Genomic DNA, 25721 nt, shown 5'->3' on the forward strand with positions numbered 1-25721 from the left:
CCTCCAGTGGTGCCTGGGGCAAATGCTCCCCCCCTAGATCTGGCCCTGTCACAGCGTGATGCAATGCCAGGTGAGTGGAGGAGCTGGGGGAGGTTCCACCTTCTTGTCTGTGCAGACTTCAGCAGGGAAGGTGGGCCACCCATGAAGGATAATGAGTCAGGTTTACTTAAAATCAGTTTTAATAAATTTTGTACCTCCTATAAAATAGCTTTTAATCTTTGTACAGAAAGAAAAAAAATCTATGTACAGTACATTTTTTAGCCACGTTTGATAATATAAAAGGGGATCCCATGGAGTGTTGATTGAGTTCTGTACCACAAACCGGAAGTTTTCTACATATTATAAAAAGGGGCAGGCAGGGCCACAGCAATCTATCAGTGTGGCTGGGAGGCAAATTAGAAGCATGGATAGAAAACAAACAGAAAATGGGTTTTGGAAACTATAAGCCTGGACAAAGAGTGATTCCAGGAAGTAAGCTGGGAAACAATCAATTCAACTCACCAATGAAACTAATTAGGGAAACAAGGCCACCATTCAGCACAACTAGAACTGACTGCCTTTCCATCTGCTAACTTTAGAAGGGACTCCCTTCTGGTTCCTAGTCACATGTTCTGACTCAGGGAATAGCAAAGACACCCCCCCTCCCCAAAAAAGAAAAAAGCCAGTTGCTATTTTTCTATAAGGTCGCACAGATCAGAAATAAAATTCAGCCAGGCAGAACACTCGTTGGGCAGAGATGACCTATCAGTTCAGGCTGGCCTACATATAAAAGCAAAATGAGGTGGCAGAAACCTGAAACATTCAACTGGACTGTGCCATTTTCAACCACAACGGAAGGGATAGTACTTTTTGAATGTTTCCCTCTGTCAAAAATTCTCTTTGCACAGAAATATTAACACAGCAGAGTTAGAAACTCTCCCATGGGCTGGTTCATTTGTTTTGTTTGCTTTCAGGGAAAGTTTTACATAGGGGAACGTTAAAAAAAATGGGTACCCTCACCTGCAGTCCAAATGGATATACAGTTCTGTCTCAGAACTTGCATTTGTAGACCAGGCCTGTGTAGCTTTAGTAAGCCATTATGACATTGTGCAAAATAAGCCAAAGATTCAATAAACCTCAGGGGAATGGATGAGGCCAACATGACCCAATAGCCAAGGGGAAGGAGGATGACCTCTTGGTTCCTTGTGAAGGAGTAAGACAAGATGGGGAGTCAAGCATTATCAGTCCGGAAGAAAGGGGGAGGGGACTAGGCAGGCAAGGAAGTGATGTATCTGATGCTGAGGGGGGGTGGGAATGGAAAAAAATTGGCCAAGTGATTAATATATATATATTTAAGACAATGGCAAGAGCAAAATACTCTTTATGGCTGCCACTGTCTCCATCTGGCTCTAAAAAGCATGGCTGTTAAAGGCGGACTTCACAGCTGTGTTCTGAACTATGTCAAGAAAACAGATATGGCTACCATTCAGCAGAAGAAAATGGGGTCAGTGTCGCCCAGCCTTCAAGGGCAATGCCCCCAAACCCTTCAAGATAAACTGGAGTGGGGGCGGGGGGGATGAGGATGAAAAGATACATTCAGTTATTACCTGGCAGCACTGGGCCTAAAATCCAGACATGGCTGACAGGAAAGTGGGAATGGTGAGAAATGATATGGACCAGTTCTGTTGAGCAGATGGGCTTCCACAGTTTCTAGAGCTATTTTGAACATCTTCCTTGAATTACTTGTTCTTCTTGTCGAGGATCTTCATGAGGGACTTGGACATGTAATATGGCTTCTCTAGGGAGCCGTCGTTCCGTTCCAGGTCTTCCACTACAGGGGAAAAAACAGGTTGCTTAGCTTTAACTGCTGTTCTTCAAGTGATTCATCTGTACATCACACTGACGGATCTTGCGCCCGTGCAGAACAATGATTTGGAAATGTGATGCCCACAGACACCATGGCACCCACAGAAACCTTTCCTGGTGCCTGCCAGGCATTTTCAGGAAGTGGATGGGGCTAGGTACGGCTTTTGCCCAGCAGCACTTCTGATTGTCTGTGTAGATTTCTAAAAAGTTGCTTTGGTAGTAGCTGGCACCACAGAAGATTGTGTGAAGGTGCAGGTAAGAAAATATTTTAAATATGTTGCTCTTAAAGGCATCCTGCTGAACAGAACCACTGCCAGCAATTCAGAGGAGTTACTATGAGAGTCATATATGACCTCACTCCCTTACATTTTAGGTTGGCCCTGCCTCCTGTGGCAGCCATTTTGTGGCTGCTCCCACAACATTTGGTCAGAATTCCAAAGATGCCCACAAGCTCAAAAATGTTGGGGACCCCCTGTTCTAGAGTGATGGTTTAGGTATAGAACACCCAGCTCAACAAGTGTATATGATTAAGGGATTGAGATCCAATTGCTGGCACTGCAGAAAGGAGAAGGGACATTATGTCCATCTATGCTGGGAGTGTTCAAGAGTGGCTGAATTCTGGTGGAAGATTTTGGGAAAAGTGCAAGAAGTGTGTAAAGTTAAAGTGAAACTTTTGTCAAAGGTGTTATTTATGGGAATAGTGGGGAACCCTAAAGTGGACAAGTCCTTCCAGGAGATATTTAAAGCTATGATTTTGGCAGCCCAGGCTGTCATAGCATTTGGTTGGAAAGATGCCACGAAATGGACTTTGGATAAATGGAACAGTTATTTATATGAATAGATTCAGCCAGCTATATTATCAATACTAAAACAAGGAAAGCAAGGAGAGGATAAGATTGAAGAAATTAAGGAAAGATGGTATAAATATATAGGATGGGTAAAAGCAGGAGGGGCCAATAATGAAATAAGGCTCAGGCTCCAAAGGGGGTGCATGTGGTTGCAAAGATAAATGAGTTCTATAATGGTCAATTTGGGAGGGGTGGGAGGAGAGAGGGGAGAGGAAGGGAGGTAACCGATGGATCTGTAATATGAATGTAAGATAGTGTAGGAATGTAAGATGGAGAAATAATATGAGTTATAATACACAATAAAAATATTTTAAAAAATTAGGTGTGACATTCTCCTCCCCTCAGAATCACAGTCTGGAACCGTGCATGTGCATAAAGGACTTAACACCTTCCTGCTCAGTTCCTTCCAAAATGTCCAACACAAACACTTAAAGGCACCTGAGAAACCACTGCTGAAGGAGCTTGCTCAGAAGAAGAATTGTAGATTTATACCCTGCCCTTCTCTCTGAATCAGAGCGGCTTACAATCTCCTATATCTTCTCCCCCCACAACAGACACCCTGTGAGGTGGGTGGGGCTGAGAGGGCTCTCACAGCAGCTGCCCTCTCAAGGACAACCTCTGCCAGAGCTACGGCTGACCCAAGGCCATTCCAGCAGGTGCAAGTGGAGAGTGGGGAATCAAACCCGGTTCTCCAAGATAAGACTCCACACACTTAACCACACCAAACTGACAACAGACTTCAGGAAGCAGAGCAGGTCTCGGAAACAGAGACTCCAGGTGGCTTGCCAGGCGTTCTAGAGCCAGCCTGATGAAAGACGAGCCTCAGATCTGAGGCAAGATGAGGTCAGTTTCTGTTGTGTCAAGACTCTGGAACAACCTTTGTAAGGCCATAATGATGCACTGGGTACCACTCTCTAGAACAGGGGTAGCCAACAGTAGCTCTCCAGATGTTTTTTGCCTACAACTCCCATCAGCCCCAGCCATTGGCCATGCAGGCTGGGGCTGATGGGAGCTGTAGGCAAAAAACATCTGGAGAGCTACCGTTGGCTACCCCTGCTCTAGAAAAGCAGAGATCTTCCCAGTGATGGCAGTACAGAGAAGGGGAGCAAGTGTAGTAGAAGAAAGCTTCCCTCCACAGGAACTGCACTGGTTTGAAGGCGGTAGTGTTTGCCACAGGCTTCCAGTACCAAGAACCCCTCAAGTGGGGGGTGGAATATCAAAAATTTAGAGTTGTCAAACCCCCTGGTCTGGGAAGGGGTCTCCCACTTTCAGGTGCTCCTCTCCCCCCTCCTCAAATTACCCCCTCTTCCCTCCAGGAAGCCAGAAATAAACGCAACATGCCCACAGCACCCAAAAGTGATGTGGGCATGTCAGGGATGCCGGATGGTGATGCTCTGTTTTTGGCGCAAAACGCTTATCATTTGTAGCCAGTGCTACTATAGAGTTTTGCCCAAAAATCAGAGCGTCACTGCCTGATGCCCACAATATGCTGACGTCACTTTTGGGTGACATGGGCACATCACAGCACTCCGCCCCACTCCCAGTAAACTCCCTCCCTCCCACCAGCTCATGACTGGGATCTGGCAACCCTAGGAAGAGTGAGAAAAAAACTATTTAGAATTATACCATGAATAACTATATGTACTGCCTATCAGGGGGGTTTTTTGTAGCAAGATCTCCTTTGCATATTAGGTCACACACCTGTGATGCAGCCAATCTTCCAAGAGCTTACAGGGGTCTTAGTACAGGGCCTATTGTAAGCTCCAGGAGGATTGGCTACATCAGGGGTGTGTGGCCTAATATGCAAAGCAGTTCCTGCTACAAAAAAAGCCCTGCTGCCTATTAAGTCTATACGGTATGAGAGAAGAAAAACCTCCTTAAAGAGAAATACGCTCTACAGAGAAGTTCTTGAACAAAGTCATTAGCTTCAGGCAGGTAGCCATGTTGGTCTGAAGCAGCAAAGTCCAGAGCACCTTTAGGACCAACAAAGTTGAAGTGTGCTTGCGCACAAAAGCTTATACTAGGAGTAAAACTTTGGTGGGCTTAAAGGTGGACTAGAAGCCGTTATTCGTGAGGGTCGAAAGAGAACTGAGCAGCAAGATGCCACTTTTCCCCGCTGGCATGCCCGATTTAAAGCTGTGCTTCTCTGGGGAGAACGTTTTCACACCTAAATTCTAACCCTAAAAGTTTCCAAATCATTGACCTGCACGGGCTCAGAGCTCATCAGTGCCACAGATGGGGATCACAAAGCAGGAAACAAGAAAGACTTAATGTCAGGCCCAACTCTGTTCTGAAGTGAGGGGCCAAGAGGGGCCAGCCAGTGCTTGTGTGGGAGATCTCTTGGGAACCTCAGGTTAGATCACCTTGGCTTCAGCATCGGAAGAAAGGCGAGACAGAAACACAACACACACATCTGTGAAGATGAGGAAAATACTCACAGAAACAGAGGAACAGGGTGTCGACACACATATTGTAGACACTGAAGAACCCTCGGGCAATGAGGTAGGCACCGACAACAACAGTCTGAAACAGAAAGAGAGATGAAAAACACCAAGTGAATTGGGAGGGTGGGTGTGAGGACTTACTAAACCAGGGGTGTCATATGTGCGGCCTGTTATCTGTTTCCTTCTCCTTCGCTTACTTCCTTCTGCATCACAGCTTGCTTTGCCAGGCTTGCTCAATCAAGCTACAGAGCAAAGCCTCTATTTTCTCCAATGGCTGACCAGCACATGAAGCAACTTATGCACAAAAGCTCACAATGCCCAGCCATTTCATGCTTTCCCCTGGGTCTTAGGCTCAAAAGCACTGACCATGAGATTTCTGTAATTAATGTCAGTAAATCAAAAGTAGGTTTGCAACTTACAGATACACACCTGAGCAACACCTAAACAGCATACTCAAGATTACTACAGCGCAAACATTGTATCCAGGTTTTGATGCAATAATTGAGAGCAAGAGGTGTCAGTTATCAGCAACTGTTAAACAAAATATTGCAAGCATGCTAATGTTTTAAAAAAATCTGTAATTGTGTTTGTCTGTGTTCTTTATCAAGTTTATATCTCTGCTACCGGGCATTACATTTTATGACACACATGGTCCAGCCCAGCAAGGTCTCATTTATGTCAGATCCAGCCCTCATAACAAATCAGTTTGACCACCCTGTACAGACTGGCATTTGATTATATCCCTCTCTCTCAACAATCTACACGACAAGGTTGTTGTGAGTATAAAATAGCAAGGAGGACCACATTATGTTTGTCCTGACCTGGATGGCCCAGGCTAGGTCAATCAGATCTCAGAAGCTAAGCATGGTCAGCCCTGGTTAGTATTGGAGGAGAGACCATGCAGGAATACCAGGGCTGCTAGGCAGAGGCAGGCAATGGCAAACCAAGTCTCGCCTTGAAAATCCCATGAATCGGCTGCAACTTCATGGTAGTTTCCACCATCACCAGGAATGTTTGCTCTAAGCTCCTCAGAGTAAGAATGGGATAAAAAAGTTACAGTAAATAAAACCATTTTAAAGGCTACCCATTTGTAGGGAACTGCTGGTAATCTCTGCAATTTTTTTAGATTTTTTTTTTCTTTTAAGTCATAAATGAACATTGAAAACCAGTAAAATTCAGAGTTCAGAAATGGGCATGTACAAGAGTTAGTCAGGATGACATTACAAGCATATTTGTTCAGCTTATGAAAAAGCTGTACGCAGTGAAACGTGGTATCAAGCTGGCGATCTCGTGAAGGTGAATTTCCCTTTGAAGCCGATTTCTGTGGATAGACTCCATTTTATAAATGATTTGGGAGTTATTACAACCCTCTGAGGACTGAGAATTCTTCCACTCATGCAGAGGGCTGCCAAGTCTCTGGTCCAGGAGGGGATTCCCCCACCCGGGACGTTCCCAACCTCCCCCTACATCACCGGTGCTGGCAACGCGCGGACGCAACAGCTGCTCTAGGCATTTCCGGGAAAACTCTATGGTTTTCCAAGACACTCTAGCCATTTGGGAGGGAAAACTCTATGGTAAAATAGGTACCATAAAGCTTTCCCCTTCCAAATGGCTAAAACGTCCAGGAAAACCATAGAGTTTCCCCAAAAATGTCTAGAGTGGTTGCGCCCAACATAGCTGACATGATGACATCACTTCTGGGTGACGTCACTGTGTCGTGCGTACACTTTGTGTGCATGCAGATGTCCCCCGCTCCGGTACGAAGAGGACTTGGCAAGAAATCAATGCTGGTGGATTTACTTAAAGAAACATAACATATAAGTGTAGTGGAGAGAAAAAGTGACTATCTATGCTAGCTAACTATGGATGGTTTTGGATTGATAGTTCAACTTTATCCTAGTGGTTAGAGAGGGTGAGTGGAAGCAGAGCAGATAGGAAAGAGACTGATATTGTCCTAGCTACCTAGCTTACTCTATGGTGTCTGTAGTCTTGGAGGACTGAGCAAGAGACATCCCCAGTCTGTTCTTCTAATAGAGAAGAGAAAAACAGAAACAGAGACCCAAAGGAAGGTCACAGTGACATACCAGAATGGGCAGCCAATAGTAGTTCAGTTGAGCAGACTTAAACTGATAGTCCCCTATCGAGATTCGTCCCGTGAACAAGAAGAAAGACAGGACTCCAGCTCCACCGACCACCAACAGCGTCCCAAAAAACAGCAGCAGGTCAGTTATTTTATCCAGGACCACCACCCTGCATGGAGACACAGGGCAGGCCTGAACCAAGGCAGCTTCACCCCATCCAGCCCCATCCGTCCTCTGGTTTTGTTTGTGAACAGCAGCTCCACCCATCCCCCCACCGGCTGCCCCAACCCCAAAGGGGGGTTACCTGACCACATTCCGCATCAGGAGCCCAAAGGCATTTTTTGCCGATGTGCAGAAGTTCTTTCCGTAAATGGCAATCTAAAGCAAGAAATGGTTTCAAGAAACAAACAGAAAAATTTCCTGTTTTGAGAATATTTGAGATTGCCTCCTTCCTCCTATGGTTGCCAAGACGAGGTTTTCCCATAGAGTTTCCCCGGAAACACCTAGAGTGGCTGCTGCGCGATGTCACTGGCATGACGACGTCACTTCTGGGTGATGTCATTGTGCTGGTGACATCAGGGGAGGTCCCCACATTGGGCCAGCGGGTTGAGAAACTCCCGGGCGGGGGAAGCCCTGCCCAGACCGGGGGCTTAGCAGCCCCTAACCCCAATTGTCTTCAGTGGTACCCTTTTCGGCCCACGAACAAAGCTTACCATTATGTAGGCGTTTCTGTTGAGGAACTTGAGGAACTTCTCCAGGCACCAGAAGCAGCACTTCAGGCAGCACAGAATACACCGGGCCACTGGGTTCTGGAGGTCTGTGAACGCCACAGTCTAGTTAGAGCCACAGATCACAACTGTATTGGTTATTGCTGTGAAAATAACTGCATTAGGCTGTGATAGGCGGCTGGTTTTATTCAGAGCTGGGATAGACAAAAAAAAAAAACCCGAAGCTACTTCTTCATACAAAACAGTAAAAACCTTTGGAACTCCTTGTGTCAAGACAGGGCTCAGACAGTTCAGTTAGATAAACTAATGGGAAATAGGATCATCAACAGATGTTAATCCCAATAGCTCCATGTTCAGAGACAGTGCATCTGTGAGCACTAGTTTATTTTTAGACCCTTTCTACTGCTTAAACCGCCAAAGGGGGGGCAGATACAACAGCAGCAGTTTGTAGCCTTCCTGGCCTAGTTGTGGGCTTCTAGAAACAGAACAAATGCTGCATGAGATGAACCTTGAATATGATCCAGCAAGGCTCTTCTTCTGTTTTAATGGAAGCTTATCTTGACATTTAGGAGCTCTGTGGTACAGAGTGGTAAAGCTGCAGTACTGCAGTCCATGCTCTCTCACAACCTGAGTTCGATCCTGGTGGAAGCTGGGTTCAGGTAGCCAACTCAAGGGTGACTCAGCCTTCCATCCTTCCAAGATCAGTAAAATGAATACCCTGGGGGTAAAGTGTAGATGACTGGGGAAGGCAATAGGAAACCACCTCGTAACAAAAAGTCTGCCAAGAAAACGTCAGGATGTGACATCATCCTGTTTTTGGTAACAACTCGGTGCTTGCACAGGGGACTGACTACTTTTACCTTTATCTTGACATTTATGATTTTAATGTGTATAGGGCAGAAGCCACCTCAAGCACTGGAAGGGAGGAGAAGACATTATAAAATGGACACCTGCTTCTAAATAATCCCAGATATTTCAAAGGAAAACGGGGGTCTGGCCACCATGGCACAAGTCAGTGATGGAGTATACTCTCCCCCAGTAGGCCCTGTACTAAGAGCCCTGTAAACTCTTGGAGGATTGGCTACATCAGGGGTGTGTGGCCTAATATGCAAAGGAGTTCCTGCTACCAAAAAAGCCCTGCTTCTCCCCCTCCCCCATACCACATTCTTAACAACCTCTTCCTCCAGTTAAACACTACAGAAACGTGAAAAAAGGTCAGAGCCATTGATAATGCAACCAGTGACACTACCTCTAGCTGAGAGATTTTTTCATTTTTTTTAAAATCACAGTGGGTCCTTTCCTCCTGGCCTGCTCATGACTTGCCTTTCAGCTTGTGGTCTAGATATTCCAGCGCGATGCGGATGACCTGGACGATAGTGATGATGAGGGCACCGAAAGCAATGGAACCGGTGTGGTAACTGCAGAAAGCAGACAGTCTGTTAGGTGCAGATCCTCCCCAAAGCATGATGCCTTAAGATCGGGAATGGCTGAAGGCTGAGTGACCAATAGAACCTCACACACCTGGGGACATTAGCTGTGATGACAATGTGAAGGGGAATCATGGGAGTTGTAGAACCCATTACTGTGCCCCTGTACAGAGATGGGTATGATCCAGGAACAAAAATTCCCTGAAAAATTTATTGGGCCTCCTCCAGTGTTCCCTCTCAGCTGAGTTAGCATGAGCTAGCTCACAGTTTGCTCGCCTCCAGCTCACACATTTTTGTCTTAGCTCAGGAAAAATGGCCCCAGAGCAATCTAATTTATGTAGTAGCTCACAACTCTTAATGCCAGTAGCTCACAAAGTAGAATTTTTGCTCACAAAGCTCCACAGCTTAGAGAGAACATTGGTACCCTCCCCAGGAAAAGAAAAAAAATTCCTATGAAGAACTCCTCTTCTGGAATGAATGAAATACTAACTTTTAGACATGGGTCTTTGCCATTTGTTTCCCTCCCCATTAGTTCTGGACCCATACTGTTTCGGTTTATCCCTCAATTTCTGCACACATTTTTGTGCTTAAGTTTACATTTCAGGTTTTGTTTTTGTCTCCCCCCAGTTCTTTTGAGACCACTTTAAGAACATAAGAACATAAAAGAAGCCATGCTGGATCAGGCCAATGGCCCATCCAGTCTAACACACAGCGGCAAAAAAACCCAAGCGCCATCAGGAGGTCCGCCAGTGGGGTCAGGACACTAGAAGCCCTCCCACTGTGCCCCCTACCAAGCACCAAGAATACAGAGCATCACTGCACCAGACAGAGAGTTCCAACGATACGCTGTGGCTAATAGCCACTGATGGACCTCTGCTCCATAAATGCTTATACAATCCCCTCTTGAAGCTGTCTATGCTTGTAGCTGCTACCACCTCCTATGGCAGTGAATTCCACGTGTTAATCACCCTTTGGATGAAGAAGTACTTCCTTTTATCCGTTCTAACCCGACTGCTCAGCAATGTCATTGAGTGCCCACGAGTTCTTGTATTGTGAGAAAGGGAGAAAAGTACTTATTTTTATACCTTCTCTGTCCCATGCATAATCTTGTAAACCTCGATCATGTCACCCCTCAGTCGACGTTTCTCCAAGCTAAAGAGCAATAAGTGTTTTAACCTTTCTTCATAGGGAAATTTCTGAAAGCTGATTTTGAGTCAGTTTTTGTACATAATGCTTCTTTCTATTTCATTCGTTCTGCCCACTCCCACTCACTACCTGTTCTACCACAGACCGACATAGCTAGCTACCCTCTGAAACTGTCTTCTGCAGATGTTCTAGTATGATGCAGGCCCAAGTCAGACCACCGGTTTTTCTAGCTCGATATGGTCGACTCTGCGGCCGTCTCACACACAGATAATTTGCGCACCGTAATGTCCGGATGAAAGAGCTGGTCACAGCGCAGGCTGGGATGTCTCGGGGCTTGTTGAAGGCCCAGTAGTAAGAGGCGAAGGCGCCGGCCAGCACGCACTGTCCCAGGGCGAGGACAAAGTTGATGCACCACAGGAAGCCCAAGACGTTGTAGATTTGCAGGTTGAAGATGTTGCGCTGGAACAGCCCTTCATCCTGGTACTTGTAGAAGATGCAGTTCACAGAGCAAGGGGAGTAGGAGGAGGCATTGAAGAACTAAGTGGAGGAGAGGAAGGGACACATCAGGAACCAAGAGGTCTGAAAGTCAAGTCAATAACAAGATGGGATCCCTTTTGGGTGTTCACAGAAATACAAGCACCGGAGTGGGAGATGGGCCAAGAAAGCCTGTGTTTAGTTCCCTGCTCAGCTGTGGAGCTTACTGGGTGAACCTTAGCCTCATTTTCTCTCCACCTAGCCTGCCGCACTGGGCTGCTGTGGAAATAAAGTAGGAACAGCAAGATTCGAATCCAGGAGCACCTTAGAGACCAATAAGGTTGTTGGGATATGAGCTTTCTCAGGGCTTTTTTTTGTAGCAGGAACTCCTTTGCATATTGGGCCACACACCCCTGATGTAGCCAATCCTCCAAGAGCTTACAAAAAAGAGCCTTGGAAGCCCTTGGAAGATTGGCTACATCAGGGAGGTGGGGCCTAATATGCAAAGGAGTTCCAGTTACAAAAAAGCCCTGAGCGTTTGAGACTCAAAGCTCCCTTTGTTAAAATTGTGTGATCGCAACTGTGTGCCCCTGGTGTTACCTTGTAGGAGGAGTAAGATAGGAGGTGCAACCTCTCAACAGCAATGCAGGTGCGCAGCAAAAGAAGAGGAGTGGCTTACAATCGCCTTCCCTTTTTCTTCCCACAGGCACCTTGTGAGGCAGGTGGGGCTGAGAGAGCTCTGAGAGAACTGGCCCAAGGTCACCCAGCAGGCTTCATGTGGAGGAGGAGTGGGGAATCAAATCCCATTCTCCAGATTAGAGGAAACCACTCTTAAGCACTACACCACCTAACCATGCAACTCGGAGCAGGAGATATGCTCAGAGTTGATGGCCATGGCAGTGATTTTTGGCTACACTGGTGAGCAAGGGAAAGGGAAAGTGAGGCCTTCGGATGGCTGCGGGGTTTTCCAACCTCTCTGGGACCAACTCGAAGGAACAGGGAGGGCTTGCGAGCAGCAAGGGGCCCAGCTGACATATTGGTACTGAATCAGGCCAAGAGAGCCTTATCCAAAACACGTGTTGCCTGCCCAAGTGTATATTAATATTGCAAATCACAATTGGGAAGCATAACCAAATATCCAAATACGCTCCAGTAGTAAGTCCTGTAGAAAAATTTGAAAATCTTCACCTTGCAATAAATGAGTAGGAAAAAAGTGGTACATCCAAGTTTGCCAAAGACTGATGTTAGACGTCTAAAGTGCCTGTGCAAATAACTTCATATAGGCAGTGTAAACTTCATATAAGTAGTAACCAAAGATTCCTGGCAGTCTGGTGCCAGCTTCTTGGACACGCCGTTTCTGAAATTTTTTCAAAGAGGGGCCTGCAGGCAGTCTACAAAATCTCCATCATTGACAAGCAACAAACATAGACAGACACAATTCTTCAGAGAGAGAATCTGCTTATATGAAGCTATTTGCACAGGCGCTTTAGACGTCTTTAGCGTCAATCTTTGGCAAACTCGGATTATATGTACTTTATTCCTACGCAGCCATTTTCTCCAGGGAAACCGATCTCTGCCACCTGGGGATCGGTGGTAACAGTGGGTGGTTTCCAGACAGCACCTGAAGGTTGTGTACAGACTAAGAAAACTGTGGAAAATTAATGAAAAACACTGAAATAAATTTATAAATGCAAGTTAATTATTCAAGAAACATTTTACAAAACCATATCACTTCACAATATATAACAATTCATGAACACAGAAGTTGATGCGCAGGGAGAAAATTTAAGTCAATTGCCGTTCATTATGTCAGTTTCCGACCTTGAAATGCTTATAAACCCTTCGCCCGAATCTGCGGGTTAATTAAAGTGCCAGTGCCAAAAGTATTTCGCGTGCAGTCAGTTTGGATTTTTCAAAAGTTATTTTTCATTTTCACAGATGCTGCATTAAAGCTTCGTTCTTTGTTCAAGCTTTCTTTGTGCATAGTGGGTAGCCAACAGCCTCTGACAGTAAAGCGCCTGTAATACTGTTTCAAACAATTCTTTTGTCAAAGAGACGTATCCCACTCTTCACAACAACACGAAATGCTTCACATAGCACTAGCGCTGGAGAAAATGCTCAGCACCTGGAAGTTGGCAACCCTAGCATCCCTCCTTGGCTATGTATGTTTGAATCACTCACCAGGGGGTTGCAGCTCTCGTTACCAGAGATTTCCGAGCAGCCGGCATTACTGATGTTCACAGGGGTGACGCGGTAGAGCGGACTTCCAGAGGTGGCCAGATATCTGAAGGTGGGAAGCAGTCAAGGGGAAAGGCCAAACCAAGAGGAGGAGGAGACTGCAGATTTATACCCTACCCTTCTCTCTGAATCAGAGACTCAGAGTGGTTTACAATCTCCTATATCTTCTCCCCCCACAACAAACACCCTGAGAGGTGGGTGGGGCTGAGAGAGCTCTCCCAGAAGCTGTCCTTTCAAGGACAACTCTGGGAGAGCTATGGCTGACCCAAGGCCATTCCAGCAGCTGCAAGTGGAAGAGTGGGAAATCAAACCCGGTTCTCCCAGATAAGAGTCCGCACACTTAACCACTACACCAAGACAGAGCAGGAATCCTTTTTCCTCTCTTCCCTTCTTCCCTTTCTCCTAAAAAAACAACGCTCATGAGCAGAGGAAATAGCTATGACTTAAAGAGTGGACTGGGGAGAAACTGGCTTGTGCCCAGAGTAATTTTAGGATCTTGATCACAAAATATAAAGCAATACAAAGCATCTGAGATGGAAAGATCAGAATGGCAAGACAGGAGAGGAGTGACAAAAGATGCTCCAAGTTCTTCCAAGATTGGGCATTCAAAAAGAATATGGAAAGAGTGTGAATTTTACCTAAAGAACAAGGACAAAGACAGAATGTGGAATATTGAAAAAATCTACCCCTGGCAAACAGTGTTCCCTGTAAGCTGAGTTAGTGTGAGCTAGCTCACAGTTTTTTAGCCTCTGTCTCACACATTTTTGTCTTAACTCGAGAAAAATGGCCCCAAAGCAAACTAATTTATACAGTAGCTCACAATTTTAATGCCAGTAGCTCACAAAGAAGAATTTTTACTCACAAGACTCCACAGCTTAGGAGTATTGCTGGCGAGCCTGGCAAGAAGGATTACCTTCACGCCAGGCAAAAAGCCCTTGAATAGCAAGAGACAGTTAAATAATATGCATAGGACCGAAGAGTTTTCAGGAAGAGAATATCAAAATATTGAGAAGAGCAGACACGATATGTCCTGAACGTAGTACTCAAATAATCAAGCCTCATAATATGCTTCTTAACTAAGGCAACTAAGACATTAAATAATACAGATATGAGATGTGAAGGAAGAGAACATCTGATGAAAAGCTATGGCAGACATGAGCCTCAGCTACTTTCCGGAAGTTCTGACCATAGAGTTCCTGAAGATTCCTAGAGCTACCAGAAAGTACAAGGGTTGCTCTAGCAATCACCAGAAACTCTTAAGTTCAGAACCTCTGGTGATTGCTAGAGCTATCCTTGTCACTTCTGGGTAGCTTTAGGGACCTCAAGGAACTCTAGGGTTAGAACTTCCGGTAAGAAGCTAAGGCCTTATGTTTCTTGTTAATTTTTCTCCTGGGACGCTGCCCCCCCCACAACCCCTCCCACCAATTGCCAGGCCCTACCTTGAGGTTGGGAACCCTATACTATACCCCCATACTCCTTTATCCCCATCCTCCTCCCCCCCATATCAAGTGTGTTGCACCCAACAATAGAGAGATGGCTGGTTGGCCCGCAATAAAAATGAGTACAGTTCAATTGTTCTTGAATCTACACAAAATGAACCAGGCCCAGCTCTCTTGGAAGAGAATACTGGGACTAGTAACAAAGCCTGTCTCACAAAGTAGAAGTGTGAGTGAGCAAGATCTTGGGGGTAAGGGTGGATCATAAGTTAAATAGGAGCAGCCAGGGTGATGTAGCAACAAAAAAGGCTAATGCAATCTTGGGATGTATCAACAGAGGAATAATATCCAAATTGCAAGAGGTCACAGTCCCACTGTACACTGCATTGGTCAGGCCACACTTGGAGTATTGTGTGCATTTGTGGAGGCCTCACTTCAAGATGGATGTGGACAGAATGAAGTGGGTACAGAGGAGAGCAACAACGATGACCAGCGGTCTGGAGACCAAGCCCTTTGAGAAAAGGCTGAGGGACTTGGGAATGCTAAGTCTGGAGAAGAGGAGCTGAGGGGGGACATGATTGCTCTCTATAAGCATTTGAAAGGCTGTCACTTAGAGGAGGGCAGGGAGCTGTTCGTGTTGGCAGCAGAGGACTTGCAAGAGTGGGTTTAAATTAAGGGCAGGAAGTTACTGGCTGGATATTAGGAAAAACTTTTTTACATTCAGGGTTGTTCAGCAGTGGACTCAGCTCCCTAGGGAGGTGTTGAGCCCCCCCTCACTGGCAGTCTTTAAGCAGTGGCAGGACAAACACTTATCAGGGATGCTCTAGGCTGAGCAGGGGGTTGGACTAGATGGCCTGGATGGTCCCTTCTAAGTCTATGATTCTATGAAAGGATACAGGGCAGTCATAGCCCAATAGGCCACACAAATCAGCAGCAGGAAAAAGGTCACCAGCGGGTAAAGGAGAGAACCCATCATGTATCCAATGGCTCTGGAAAAAGAAACAAAACAGAGATCCCACACACTCTTAACAGCAACTTGAATCTCCGCAATGCCACAGTCCCTAGAAAGTTCTCCATCAGCTTCATCACCAAAAGTCTTACTCCTCTCTGTCATCACCACTCAGGGTTGCCAACCAACCCCCCCTCCCCCAGTGTTAGTGGGGGTCCCCTGCTGCCAGGCCCCACAGCCCCACCACCTGGCCAGCAGGAAATTACCCAGAAAAAGAGGAAGTCCAGACAATGTTGCAGTGACACATCTACATCTCTTCTGACAATGACCCAGAAGTGACATCATCATGTGAGTGACATCAGGGAGACACTCTGGCATTTGGGCAAAACTCTATGGTAGAAGCCAAATTAACCATAGAGGTTTTGTCCAAATATCAAGAGCTTTGCCACAGCTTCGCTTCACGATGGCATCACTTCCAGTCCACTTTGGAAGTGATGTCCACATATCGCTGCAACATCAGTTGGGCCTCCCTTCCGCTCCCAGTAAGCCCCCCTCATCCCCCCCTCCACTTACCAGGAGAAGGAACCTGGTAATCCTCTCACCACTGCGATCCTTGTCTGTATCTACTAGGGTTGCCATAGCACTCCTGCCCCATTTGATGACAATTTGGGTGGAGGGTTTCATGATGGATTTCAATGCACTTTAGCTCTGCTTGTTTAAGCCTAACACATAACCACTTGTTTTCCCTTTCAAGGCTACATCTGAAAATTTTGGACTTTGCCGTTATGTCTCTAGATGAGTTGTTATCCTCCTTTTTTTCTGCTAACATCCTGAAATATAAAGACACGCATACACACACAAACCCACCCCCCAACACCACACTCTTTCCCTCAAAAGTTTTCCTATGTTTGTTTCTTGAGAGTTTGTTTATCCACCTCTGTCAATCACCTCTTTATCTTGCCCTTTCCTCAAGTGGCCCAGGGTCACGTTCAAGACGCTCTTCGCCTCCATTTTCTCTTCACAACACCCTGTGAAGCAGGCTAGGTTGGGAGAGAGAGAGAGAGCAACTGGCTCTCAGGTCACTGAGGGAATTTCATGTACTTTTCCTGGTATTTTCGTGTACTTTTTCTGGTCCTGGACCTCTGTCCAGAAGTAGTGCTTGCTGTCATCTGAACCATTCCCACCACGTCCCTTCACGGAGCCTCACTCACCGGCTGGCTTCCTTGATGAGGGTAATGGCAATGCGGATCCGGTTGCGGAGAAAGATGAGGGTGAGCAGCAAGATGACTTCCAGCACAGAGAGGATGATCACTGAGGCAGAGAGAAAGGCTCAGCTGAGCATGGAGCAGCCATTTGGAAAAACAAACTTGGAGGAAGATTCAGGTGGGTTAGCCAAGTTGGTCTGAAGCAGCAGAACAAACTTTGAGTCCAGGGGCACCTTGAAGATCTACACGGTTTTCTTCCTGGTATAAGCTTTTGTGTGCATGTACACAAAAGCTTATACTGGGAATAAAACTAACTTGGAGGAAGCCATGCTCAATGGGAAGTTGCCAGTCAGGGCCAAATTGGGGGGGGGGGGGAGGGGAGAGAAAATATGGATTGCACAAAAACACTTGGGGGCGGGGGAGGGAGTAGTTAATTCTTTGTTTCCATGCTGTTTTCCTAATAAGACATTTGATGCATGTTCCAGTCTTTTGTCTAAAAAAAAGAAAGCACTCGGGGCAGTTTACAAACAAACCCACACATAAAGAGAACAGCATCGAAGAAAACAGCAATTAATTTCAGCCCAAACCTCAAAAGTAATAAAGGAAACAAAGTAAATGGAAAATCTAAAGTCTTGGAGGTAGGAGTCCCAGAGCCCAGCAAAAAGCAGCTGAGACCAAACCTCTCGTTTTTGGTCTGGGCAATGACACCCAGGGCTTTTTTTGTAAAAAAAAGCTCAGCAGGAACTTATTTGCATAGAAGACCACACCCCCTGACATCGCCATTGTTTCACCCAGGGCTTCTTGGGTAGAAAAAGCCCAGCAGGAGTTAATTTGCATATTGGGCCACACCCCCTGACATCACCATTGTTTCACATAGGGCTCTTTTGGTAGAAAAAGTTCAGCAGAAATTAATTTACATATTAGGCCACACCCCTGGCACCAAGCTAGTCAGAACTGCGTTCTTGTGCGTCCCTGCTCAAGAAACACCCTGATGACACCTCTTCTCGCTGCAGTGCCCTGTTGAGCAACTTGAGCCCAAAGATCCCCTTCTCCACTCCTGGCAGACTTACAAACAGCCAGCCATGTCTCCTTGACTTGGCCGTAGACTCTGAGGTTCGTGGTAAAACCCACATCTTTGATGGTGGCTCCCTGAGACTGGAAGTTGCGGTACTCCATGGCACAGTGGTAGATTCCTGAAAAAGAAGATGATGATGATATTGGATTTATGTCCCTCCTCCAATCCGAATTTCAGAGTCTCAGAGCAGCTCACAATCTCCTTTACCTTCCACCCCCCCCCCAACAGACACCCTGTGAGGTGGGTGCTGAGAGAGTCCCAGAAGCTGCCCTTTCAAGGACAACTTCTACGAGAGCTATGGCTGCCATTCTTGCAGCTGCAAGTGGAGGAGCGGGGAACCAACCCCAGTTCTCCCAGATAAGAGTTCGCACACTTAACCACTACACCGAACTGGCTCGAAGAAAGGCAGGGATTGAAAGAAATCCTCAAAGGAGGATATTTTCCAGTCCCTCATGGCACAGTAACTCCAAGAAAACCTGGCGAGCTACAAAAATTCTAAATGAATAAATTAAAAGTGTCCATTTCCCCATCTCTTTGCCAATGGCACAGAGTATGGTCACAACGTTGACATCCTGAGGGTGCCAGCCTCCAGGCGGAACCTGGGAATCCCCTGATATTACAGTTCCTCTCTGAACTACAGAGTTCTGTTCCCCTGGAACAAATAGCTGCTTTGAAGGGTTGACTCTGGCCATTGTACTCTACTGGGGTCCCTGTTCTCTCTTGGTGCTTGGCTTGGGGGCAAAAGAGCTTCTAGTCCCACTTGCAAACCTCCTTTTTTTTTGGCCACTGTGTGACACAGAGTGTTGGACTGGATGGGCCATTGGCCTAATCCAACATGGCTTCTCTTATGCTCCAGGCTCCCACCCCAAATCAACTGGTGTTTCCCAGCCTGTAGCTGGCAACCCTACACCCTTCCCTCGACTGCTGGGGGACTCAGTAATGCTGCTGACGGGTAGAACTAGACACGCGTGTCTTCCATTTTCAGTAGCAGTTACGAACATACCACAGTTTTTTTTAATCTTGTTGCTCTTTTCTGTTGATTTTTCTTTAAAATAGTGCATGTTTGCTTGTTTGGAACTTTCTGTGAAGAAATGTGTTTTTTTCTTTGCAGGTTTTATTTGAGCAAAACCTTCACTCTGAGTTTTAAAAGCCTTCCCCCCTCTCTGGGCAGAGCCAGTGAGACATAGAGGTTAGATCAGGGGTGCCAACTCATTTGTTATGAGGGCCAGATCTGACATAAAAGAGACTTAGTTGGGCTGGGCCGTGTCGGATTGGGCCAGGCCATGTGTGTACCTATTTAAGATTAGGTAGCAGAGAAATAAACTTTATAAAGGACACAGACAAACACAATTAATTTTTTTGTTAAAAAAACCCCTTAAAATATGTTTAAAACGTTAGCACTCATTGGTCTTAAAGGTGCTTTCTTTGTATTTCTCCCATGGGATCCAGGGAACTGGGCAAAGGAAGCTGTGGCTCTTTCCTTCCTTCCCCAGGGGACAGGGGAGGAAGAAGCCTCAGCCAATAGAAGGGAGAGAAAACTATATACGATAACCACCCGAAGCAATGAAACTGTCACGCAAAGCGTGTAGATGTGCATTTTTAGTGAAAATTAAACAAAAACAAAACTAAGGAACACTGAATATTCTTGAAATTTTCCCACAGTCTCTCAACAGTGTTAGAGAATGATTGCCTCTTCAAATAGGACTTAATGAAGACGTGGGTGAAGTCTTTAATTTCTTAGTGTTCCACTCGTGTTTATAGTTTACTTTCACACCGGTTCCAGTTGTATTTACCAATAGAAGGGAGAGAGGCTTGGCTCAGTAGCTCTGCTGTGGGACTGAGAGAGCCTGGAAAAACAAGCTCTGCCTTCCCCTCCCCAAGGGAGGAGCCTCAGCCAATGAAGAAAATAGAGGTTTTGCTCTGTAGCTCCTGTGTGATTGAGTAAGCCTGGCAAAGCAAGCTGTGATGCAGAAGGAAGCAAGAGAGAGGAAGAAGGAAGCAAATGACAGCCAGTTGCTCATTGGTCTGTTAGGAGCCTGATTTGGCCCCCAGGACACATGTTTGACACCCCTGGGTTAGATTGTCAGGCTAGGGCCTGGCCACGGCTGTCCAGACAAGTCTCAGGCCGAGGTCCCTGACATTCCCTATTACCTGGTCCCCTTTAACGAAAGATGGCAAGGATTGAACCAGGAATCTTCTACAGGCCAAGCAGACTGGTCCCTGCTCCCTGGATTCTCTGTGATTTTACTCACCATAAGCAATGATGACCAGCACACCAAAGATGAGGATCCACACCAGAATTCCAGCAACAAAACGCAGCAGCAGGAGAAACAGGAGGCTCAGGACCATCGTCAATGCCAGCACGCTGAAGGTGCAGGGAGGGGGAGAAGAGGAAGACAAAATTTGAGAGAGAGAAAGGCGACCCTCTCCTACATTGTGCGGCAAGCTGCACACCCACTAGGGTTGCCAGGTCTCCTCCCTGTCACAGCGGGGGGATTTGGGGAACATGGTTGGGATGGGTGGGATGCCATGTGTGACAACCCCAATGCGAAGACATCTCCCGGAAGCAGGGCTCTTTTTCTAGCAGGAGTTCCTCTGCATATTAGGCCATACCCCCTGCTGTAGCCAATCCTCCTGGAGCTTACAGTAGGCCCTGTACTAAGAGCCCTCTAAGCTCTTGGAGGATTGGCTACATCAGGGGGGCATGGCCTAATATGCAGATAAGCTCCTGCTAGAAAAAGAGCCCTGCCCGGAAGTAACATCATTGTGTCAGCGAGATCACACATGATGCTCAGGTTTCTGGGCAAAACTCTATGGGTTTTTTGCTTTCAGAACCATAGAGCTTGCCCAGAAAACAGAGTGTCACCATCCCTATTCAGGGGTGGGACTTGGAGGCTGGCAACCCTAATACCCACCCAAACCCAAATCTCACCTTGATCTCCTAGGCTTAGCCTTGCTTCTGAGCAGCTGAGCAAGGATCAGTGGATTCTGGAATGTGGCCCAGCCTCCCTTATACTAGGGACCAGCAGGAATCTGAACCTTTCTTTGAGAGCCAGTGTGGTGCATTGGCTACAGTATTGGACCTAAAGGTAATTCATATTGTGCAGCCTCAATTTGCCTCAAGGCTGCGCAAAGAATGGAGAAGGGATTTGGTCTTCAACTTCCACTCAGTTTTGCTAACCAAAAGCAGATACAACTAGGGCATTTTTTGTAGCAGGAACTCCTTTGCCTATTAGGCCACACCCCTTTTAAGGGAGAAAAAGATGTATCTTTTAAAAACTTGATTTCTCCCTCCATCCCTTTAAAATGCTAATATCAAGAGTGTGGTATCCAAGGGCATTTTTTTGCAGCAGGAACTCCTTTGCATATTAGGCCACACACCCCTGATGTAGCCAATCCTCCTGGAGCTCACAGTAAGAAGAGCCCTGTAAGCTCTTGGAGGATTGACTACATCAGGGGTGTGTGGCCTAATATGCAAAGGAGTTCCTGCTGCAAAAAAATGCCCTTGGATACCACACTCTTGATATTAGCATTTTAAAGGGATGGAGGGAGAAATCAAGTTTTTAAAAGATACATCTTTTTCTCCCTTTGCAATGCTAGTAGTACAGCAGGGAAGCCAGTTTCAATTAGCAAAATCAAGGTTATACTCCTTCTCTTTTCCCTGCACAGCCTCAATGAAAATCGAGGCTAATGAATTTGAAGTCCTGTAACTGGTTCTGCCATGTGAGAAGCAGAACCAGGGTCCAGATTTCTTATGCTATTTCTGTTACAGTGGTTTCCTACCACAAATGGAGAATTATTGTATCCATCATTATGAAATGAAGAGATGTGTAGCCTCGATTTTCATTGAGGCTGTGCAGGGAAAAGAGAAGGAGTATAACCTTGATTTTGCTAATTGAAACTGGCTTCCCTGCTGTACTACTAGCATTGCAAAGGGAGAAAAAGATGTATCTTTTAAAAACTTGATTTCTCCCTCCATCCCTTTAAAATGCTAATATCAAGAGTGTGGTATCCAAGGGCATTTTTTTGCAGCAGGAACTCCTTTGCATATTAGGCCACACACCCCTGATGTAGCCAATCCTCCTGGAGCTCACAGTAAGAAGAGCCCTGTAAGCTCTTGGAGGATTGACTACATCAGGGGTGTGTGGCCTAATATGCAAAGGAGTTCCTGCTGCAAAAAAATGCCCTTGGATACCACACTCTTGATATTAGCATTTTAAAGGGATGGAGGGAGAAATCAAGTTTTTAAAAGATACATCTTTTTCTCCCTTTGCAATGCTAGTAGTACAGCAGGGAAGCCAGTTTCAATTAGCAAAATCAAGGTTATACTCCTTCTCTTTTCCCTGCACAGCCTCAATGAAAATCGAGGCTACACATCTCTTCATTTCATAATGATGGATACAATAATTCTCCATTTGTGGTAGGAAACCACTGTAACAGAAATAGCATAAGAAATCTGGACCCTGGTTCTGCTTCTCACATGGCAGAACCAGTTACAGGACTTCAAATTCATTACTATGAGCAAAGTAGTATTGCTGGAAGGTGCGTAGGACCAGGAAGAATTTGAAACCACTTTCTATGCTTAGGCAGTGAAGGATGGCACCGAACTGATGGAACTATGGAATTAACCACACCCTATGAAGCTTGAGATTCTCTTCCTTTTCTGTCCCCTAATACAGCAATCCCCAACCTTTTTTGCACCAGGGAGTGGTTTTGCAGAAGACAATTTTTCCAAAGACTGGGGGGCGTGGGGATGGTTTTGGGATGATACAATTTTGCACTTTTTTTCTATTAGTTGATGTGATGGTTAAGTGTGTGGACTCTTGTCGGGAGAACCGCGTTTGATACCCTACTCCTCCATTTGCAGCAGCCATAGCTTTTGTAGGAGTTGTCCTTGAAAAGGCAGCTTCTGGGGAGAGCTCTCTCAGCCCCACCCACCTCACAGGGTGTCTGTTGTGGGGGAGGAAGGCAAAGGAGATTGTGAGCTGCTCTGAGATTCTGAAATTCGAAGTGGATGGCAGGATATAACTCCTATTACTACTATTACTCCTATTATTACTACTACCACCACCACTATATTGAAGGGCTTTTTTTGAGCAGGAACACACAGGAATGCAATTTGGGCTGGATTGGTGCCAGGGGGTGTGGCCTAATATGCAAATGAGGCCCTGCTGAGCCTTTTCTACAAAAAGCCCTGTGTGAAACAATGGTGATATCAGGGGGTGTGACCTAATATTCAAATGAGTTCCTGCTGGGCTCTTTCTACATTGCCCTGCTACATTGTAATATTTAATGAAATGATTATACAACTCATGGCCCGGTTGCTAACAGACCATGGACCGATACCGGTCCACGGCCCAGGGGTTGGGGACCCCTGCCCTAATATACCAAAAGCTGCTCATCTCTCCTCCCCCGTTCCAATCTCTCCTCCGCCTCAGCCACTCACATCAGGATCCAGTACCACGTCCGTGCAAAGTCCTCAAAGATCTTCATCCCGATATTCTTGGCATTGAGCGCCTCGACAATCTGGCTGTCATGAGAAGGGGCCGAGAAAGGGGTCGTGAGACAAGGAAAGGGACTAAAGACTGGGAACAGGACGAGCTGGTAAGGAGAAGGAAGACGGTGATGCTACTGAGAGGTTGTAGGGAGCAGCCTGGCGCAGCCCTTTTGAGGGGACTCCTCACATCCCTTCACAGAAAACATGATATGTAGGAATTGGGTGATGTTCAAGGCCTGGAAGTCAACACTGATTCTTGTTGACTACAGTGGATCCAAGAGAGAATGAGGAGCTCCATGTCCAAAGTTAGGAATCTGAAAGGAATCTAAGGCTGTCAACCCCCAATAGAGAGGCCCATAGCCATGGGGGGTGGGCTGTGGGGGCACTGCCCCCCGGACTACCAGGGAGCCCTCTGGGGCACAGCCTGTTTTTTCTTCTTTTGTTTGCCATGGCTGAGCCAGTGAAGTGTCAGCAGCAGCAGCCAGAGCTGGGAGAGCTGAGCAGGGCACAGGGCACTGCAGCAGCAAATCAGCAGGCAGAGAGAAGGGATGCGAAGGAGCAGATGGCAGAGGAAACCATGTAGAATGGGCCCGGAGGGTTGACGGATGGAGCTGCTGCCTGCAAAGACCTAGGGTAGGGGAGAGGGAGGTGGGAGGAAACCCTCTGCTTGCATGCAAGGTTAGGGTTGCCAAGTCCAATTCAAGAAATATCTGGGGACTTTGTGGGTGGAGCCAGGAAACATTGGGGTGGAGCCAGGAGCAAAGTTGCAACAAGCACAAGTGAACTCCAAAGGGAGTTCTGGCCATCACATCTAAAGGGACCGCACACCTTTTAAATGCCTTCCTCATGAAGGATAGAGGTACCTTCTTTTGGGGCTCATAGAATTGGACCCCCTGGTCCAATCCTTTTGAAACGGGGGGGGGGGTTGAGGAAATGCTATGGATGCAAATCTGGTGCCTCTACCTCAAAAAACAGCCCCCCCAGAGCCCCAGATACCTGCAGATCAATTTTCCCTTATACCCTATGGGAATCAGTCTCCACAGGGAATAATGGAGTTCCCAGCAGGCATTTCCCTCCCCCCATCCCCCACTTTCTGATGCTCCTGAAGCAGGAGGAGGGCCTCCAAACCAGGGGATCCCCTGCCCCCAACTGGGATTGGTAACCCTACGCAAGGTGCAGTCCTTTCTTGAATCCAAAGTTTTTAAGAATGGCTACCTCAACCTGGCCATATTCAGAGCCTCCAGCTTTTGCCCCTGCCCCAGAAAGCTTTTGAGAAAAGGCAAGCCCCACAGTGGATGGGAAAGGGTGCCCCCACTTCTTAAAAAGCACCCCCCCAACTTTTAAAATCCTGGCTATGGCCCTGCCAGTAGATAAATCTCTGGAGATTTTGAGGGTAGAGCCTGGGGAGGGAGGAGGGTGTGGGAGGGGAGAGGTCTCGGAAGGGTAGAGTGCTAGAAAAGCCACCCTTCAAAGCAGCCATTCTCTGCAAGGGAAATGAACTTTTGTCATCTGGAGATGAGTTGTAATTCCAGCAGATCTCCAGGTCCTGCCTGGAGGTTGGCTAGGGAGGCCAGTTCTCAGGTGGGGGCAGAGGATTCCCCAATTTTTGGGTTCCTCCAGCAGCCAGTGGGGGGAAGCCCCACCCCAACAGTCATCTGTGCCCCCGCTTGAAAAGAGTAGGCACCATGCCTGCCTGCCCTGCAAGAGGGGAATTCACAGTTTGCGGGGCAGGCACACATGGCGTCCACTCTTTTCAAGCGGGGACCACTTGAAGCCCCTGCTTTCCCTCTCCCAACTGTGTGAATTGGCAAAATCCACTTGCAAATGGTTGCTGAAGTGGATTGAAACTGCACTATCTATTCTAGCAGGAAACGTGTGGAAGTCATCTGATAGCAAAGAAGATCCTGTGAATTTGGGGGGAGGTGTTTGTGAGTTTCATTAATTATGCACGGGGTGGACTAGATGACCCTGGAGGTCCCTTCCAACTCTATGATTCTAAGCGTCCAACTTTAGCCACTAATAGGAAGTGCGGATGAGGGGCACAAAACCTGCAACCTGTTGTTTTATTTTCCTCCAGGCTGGCACACTTTGAGTACTGCCACTTGACTGGAAGAAGAAATATTTCAACCAACCAAGTGCAATGAGGTATATAGCGAGGGCAGAGGCAGGCTTTTGCTCCTCTTACCTATGTGTCCCTTTTCATTTTCTGTAAAAACTACCCACTCCCCACTCCTAGCTTCACACATGAACTGCAGAACATGAAAATAAAGACACAAGGATTCTCCCGCCATCCCATGTAGTTCAGCTCTGAGAACTGGGCCTGTTTGT

At 46.6% G+C, this 25721-nt stretch overlaps 1 protein-coding gene across 1 annotated transcript in view; it reads right to left on the reverse strand.

The window, feature by feature from the left end:
* Positions 1-161: 161 nt before the first annotated feature.
* SLC44A4 (solute carrier family 44 member 4) overlaps positions 162-25721 on the reverse strand; it is a 76436-nt gene continuing 50876 nt past the window's right edge. The window contains exons 9-21 of the mRNA XM_060238705.1: positions 23343-23426; positions 20149-20261; positions 17892-18014; positions 16828-16927; positions 15564-15656; positions 13175-13277; positions 10800-11056; positions 9270-9364; positions 7932-8035; positions 7523-7596; positions 7222-7387; positions 5132-5216; positions 162-1810 (exon numbers count right to left, since the gene is read on the reverse strand). Coding sequence (XP_060094688.1) covers positions 1719-1810; positions 5132-5216; positions 7222-7387; positions 7523-7596; positions 7932-8035; positions 9270-9364; positions 10800-11056; positions 13175-13277; positions 15564-15656; positions 16828-16927; positions 17892-18014; positions 20149-20261; positions 23343-23426 — 1489 coding nt within the window. The 3' untranslated portion in view covers positions 162-1718. The remainder of the gene's footprint in view (positions 1811-5131; positions 5217-7221; positions 7388-7522; positions 7597-7931; positions 8036-9269; positions 9365-10799; positions 11057-13174; positions 13278-15563; positions 15657-16827; positions 16928-17891; positions 18015-20148; positions 20262-23342; positions 23427-25721) is intronic.

The sequence above is a fragment of the Heteronotia binoei genome, chromosome 5 (genome assembly GCF_032191835.1).
Source record: "Heteronotia binoei isolate CCM8104 ecotype False Entrance Well chromosome 5, APGP_CSIRO_Hbin_v1, whole genome shotgun sequence".
Taxonomy (NCBI): Eukaryota; Metazoa; Chordata; class Lepidosauria; order Squamata; family Gekkonidae; genus Heteronotia; species Heteronotia binoei.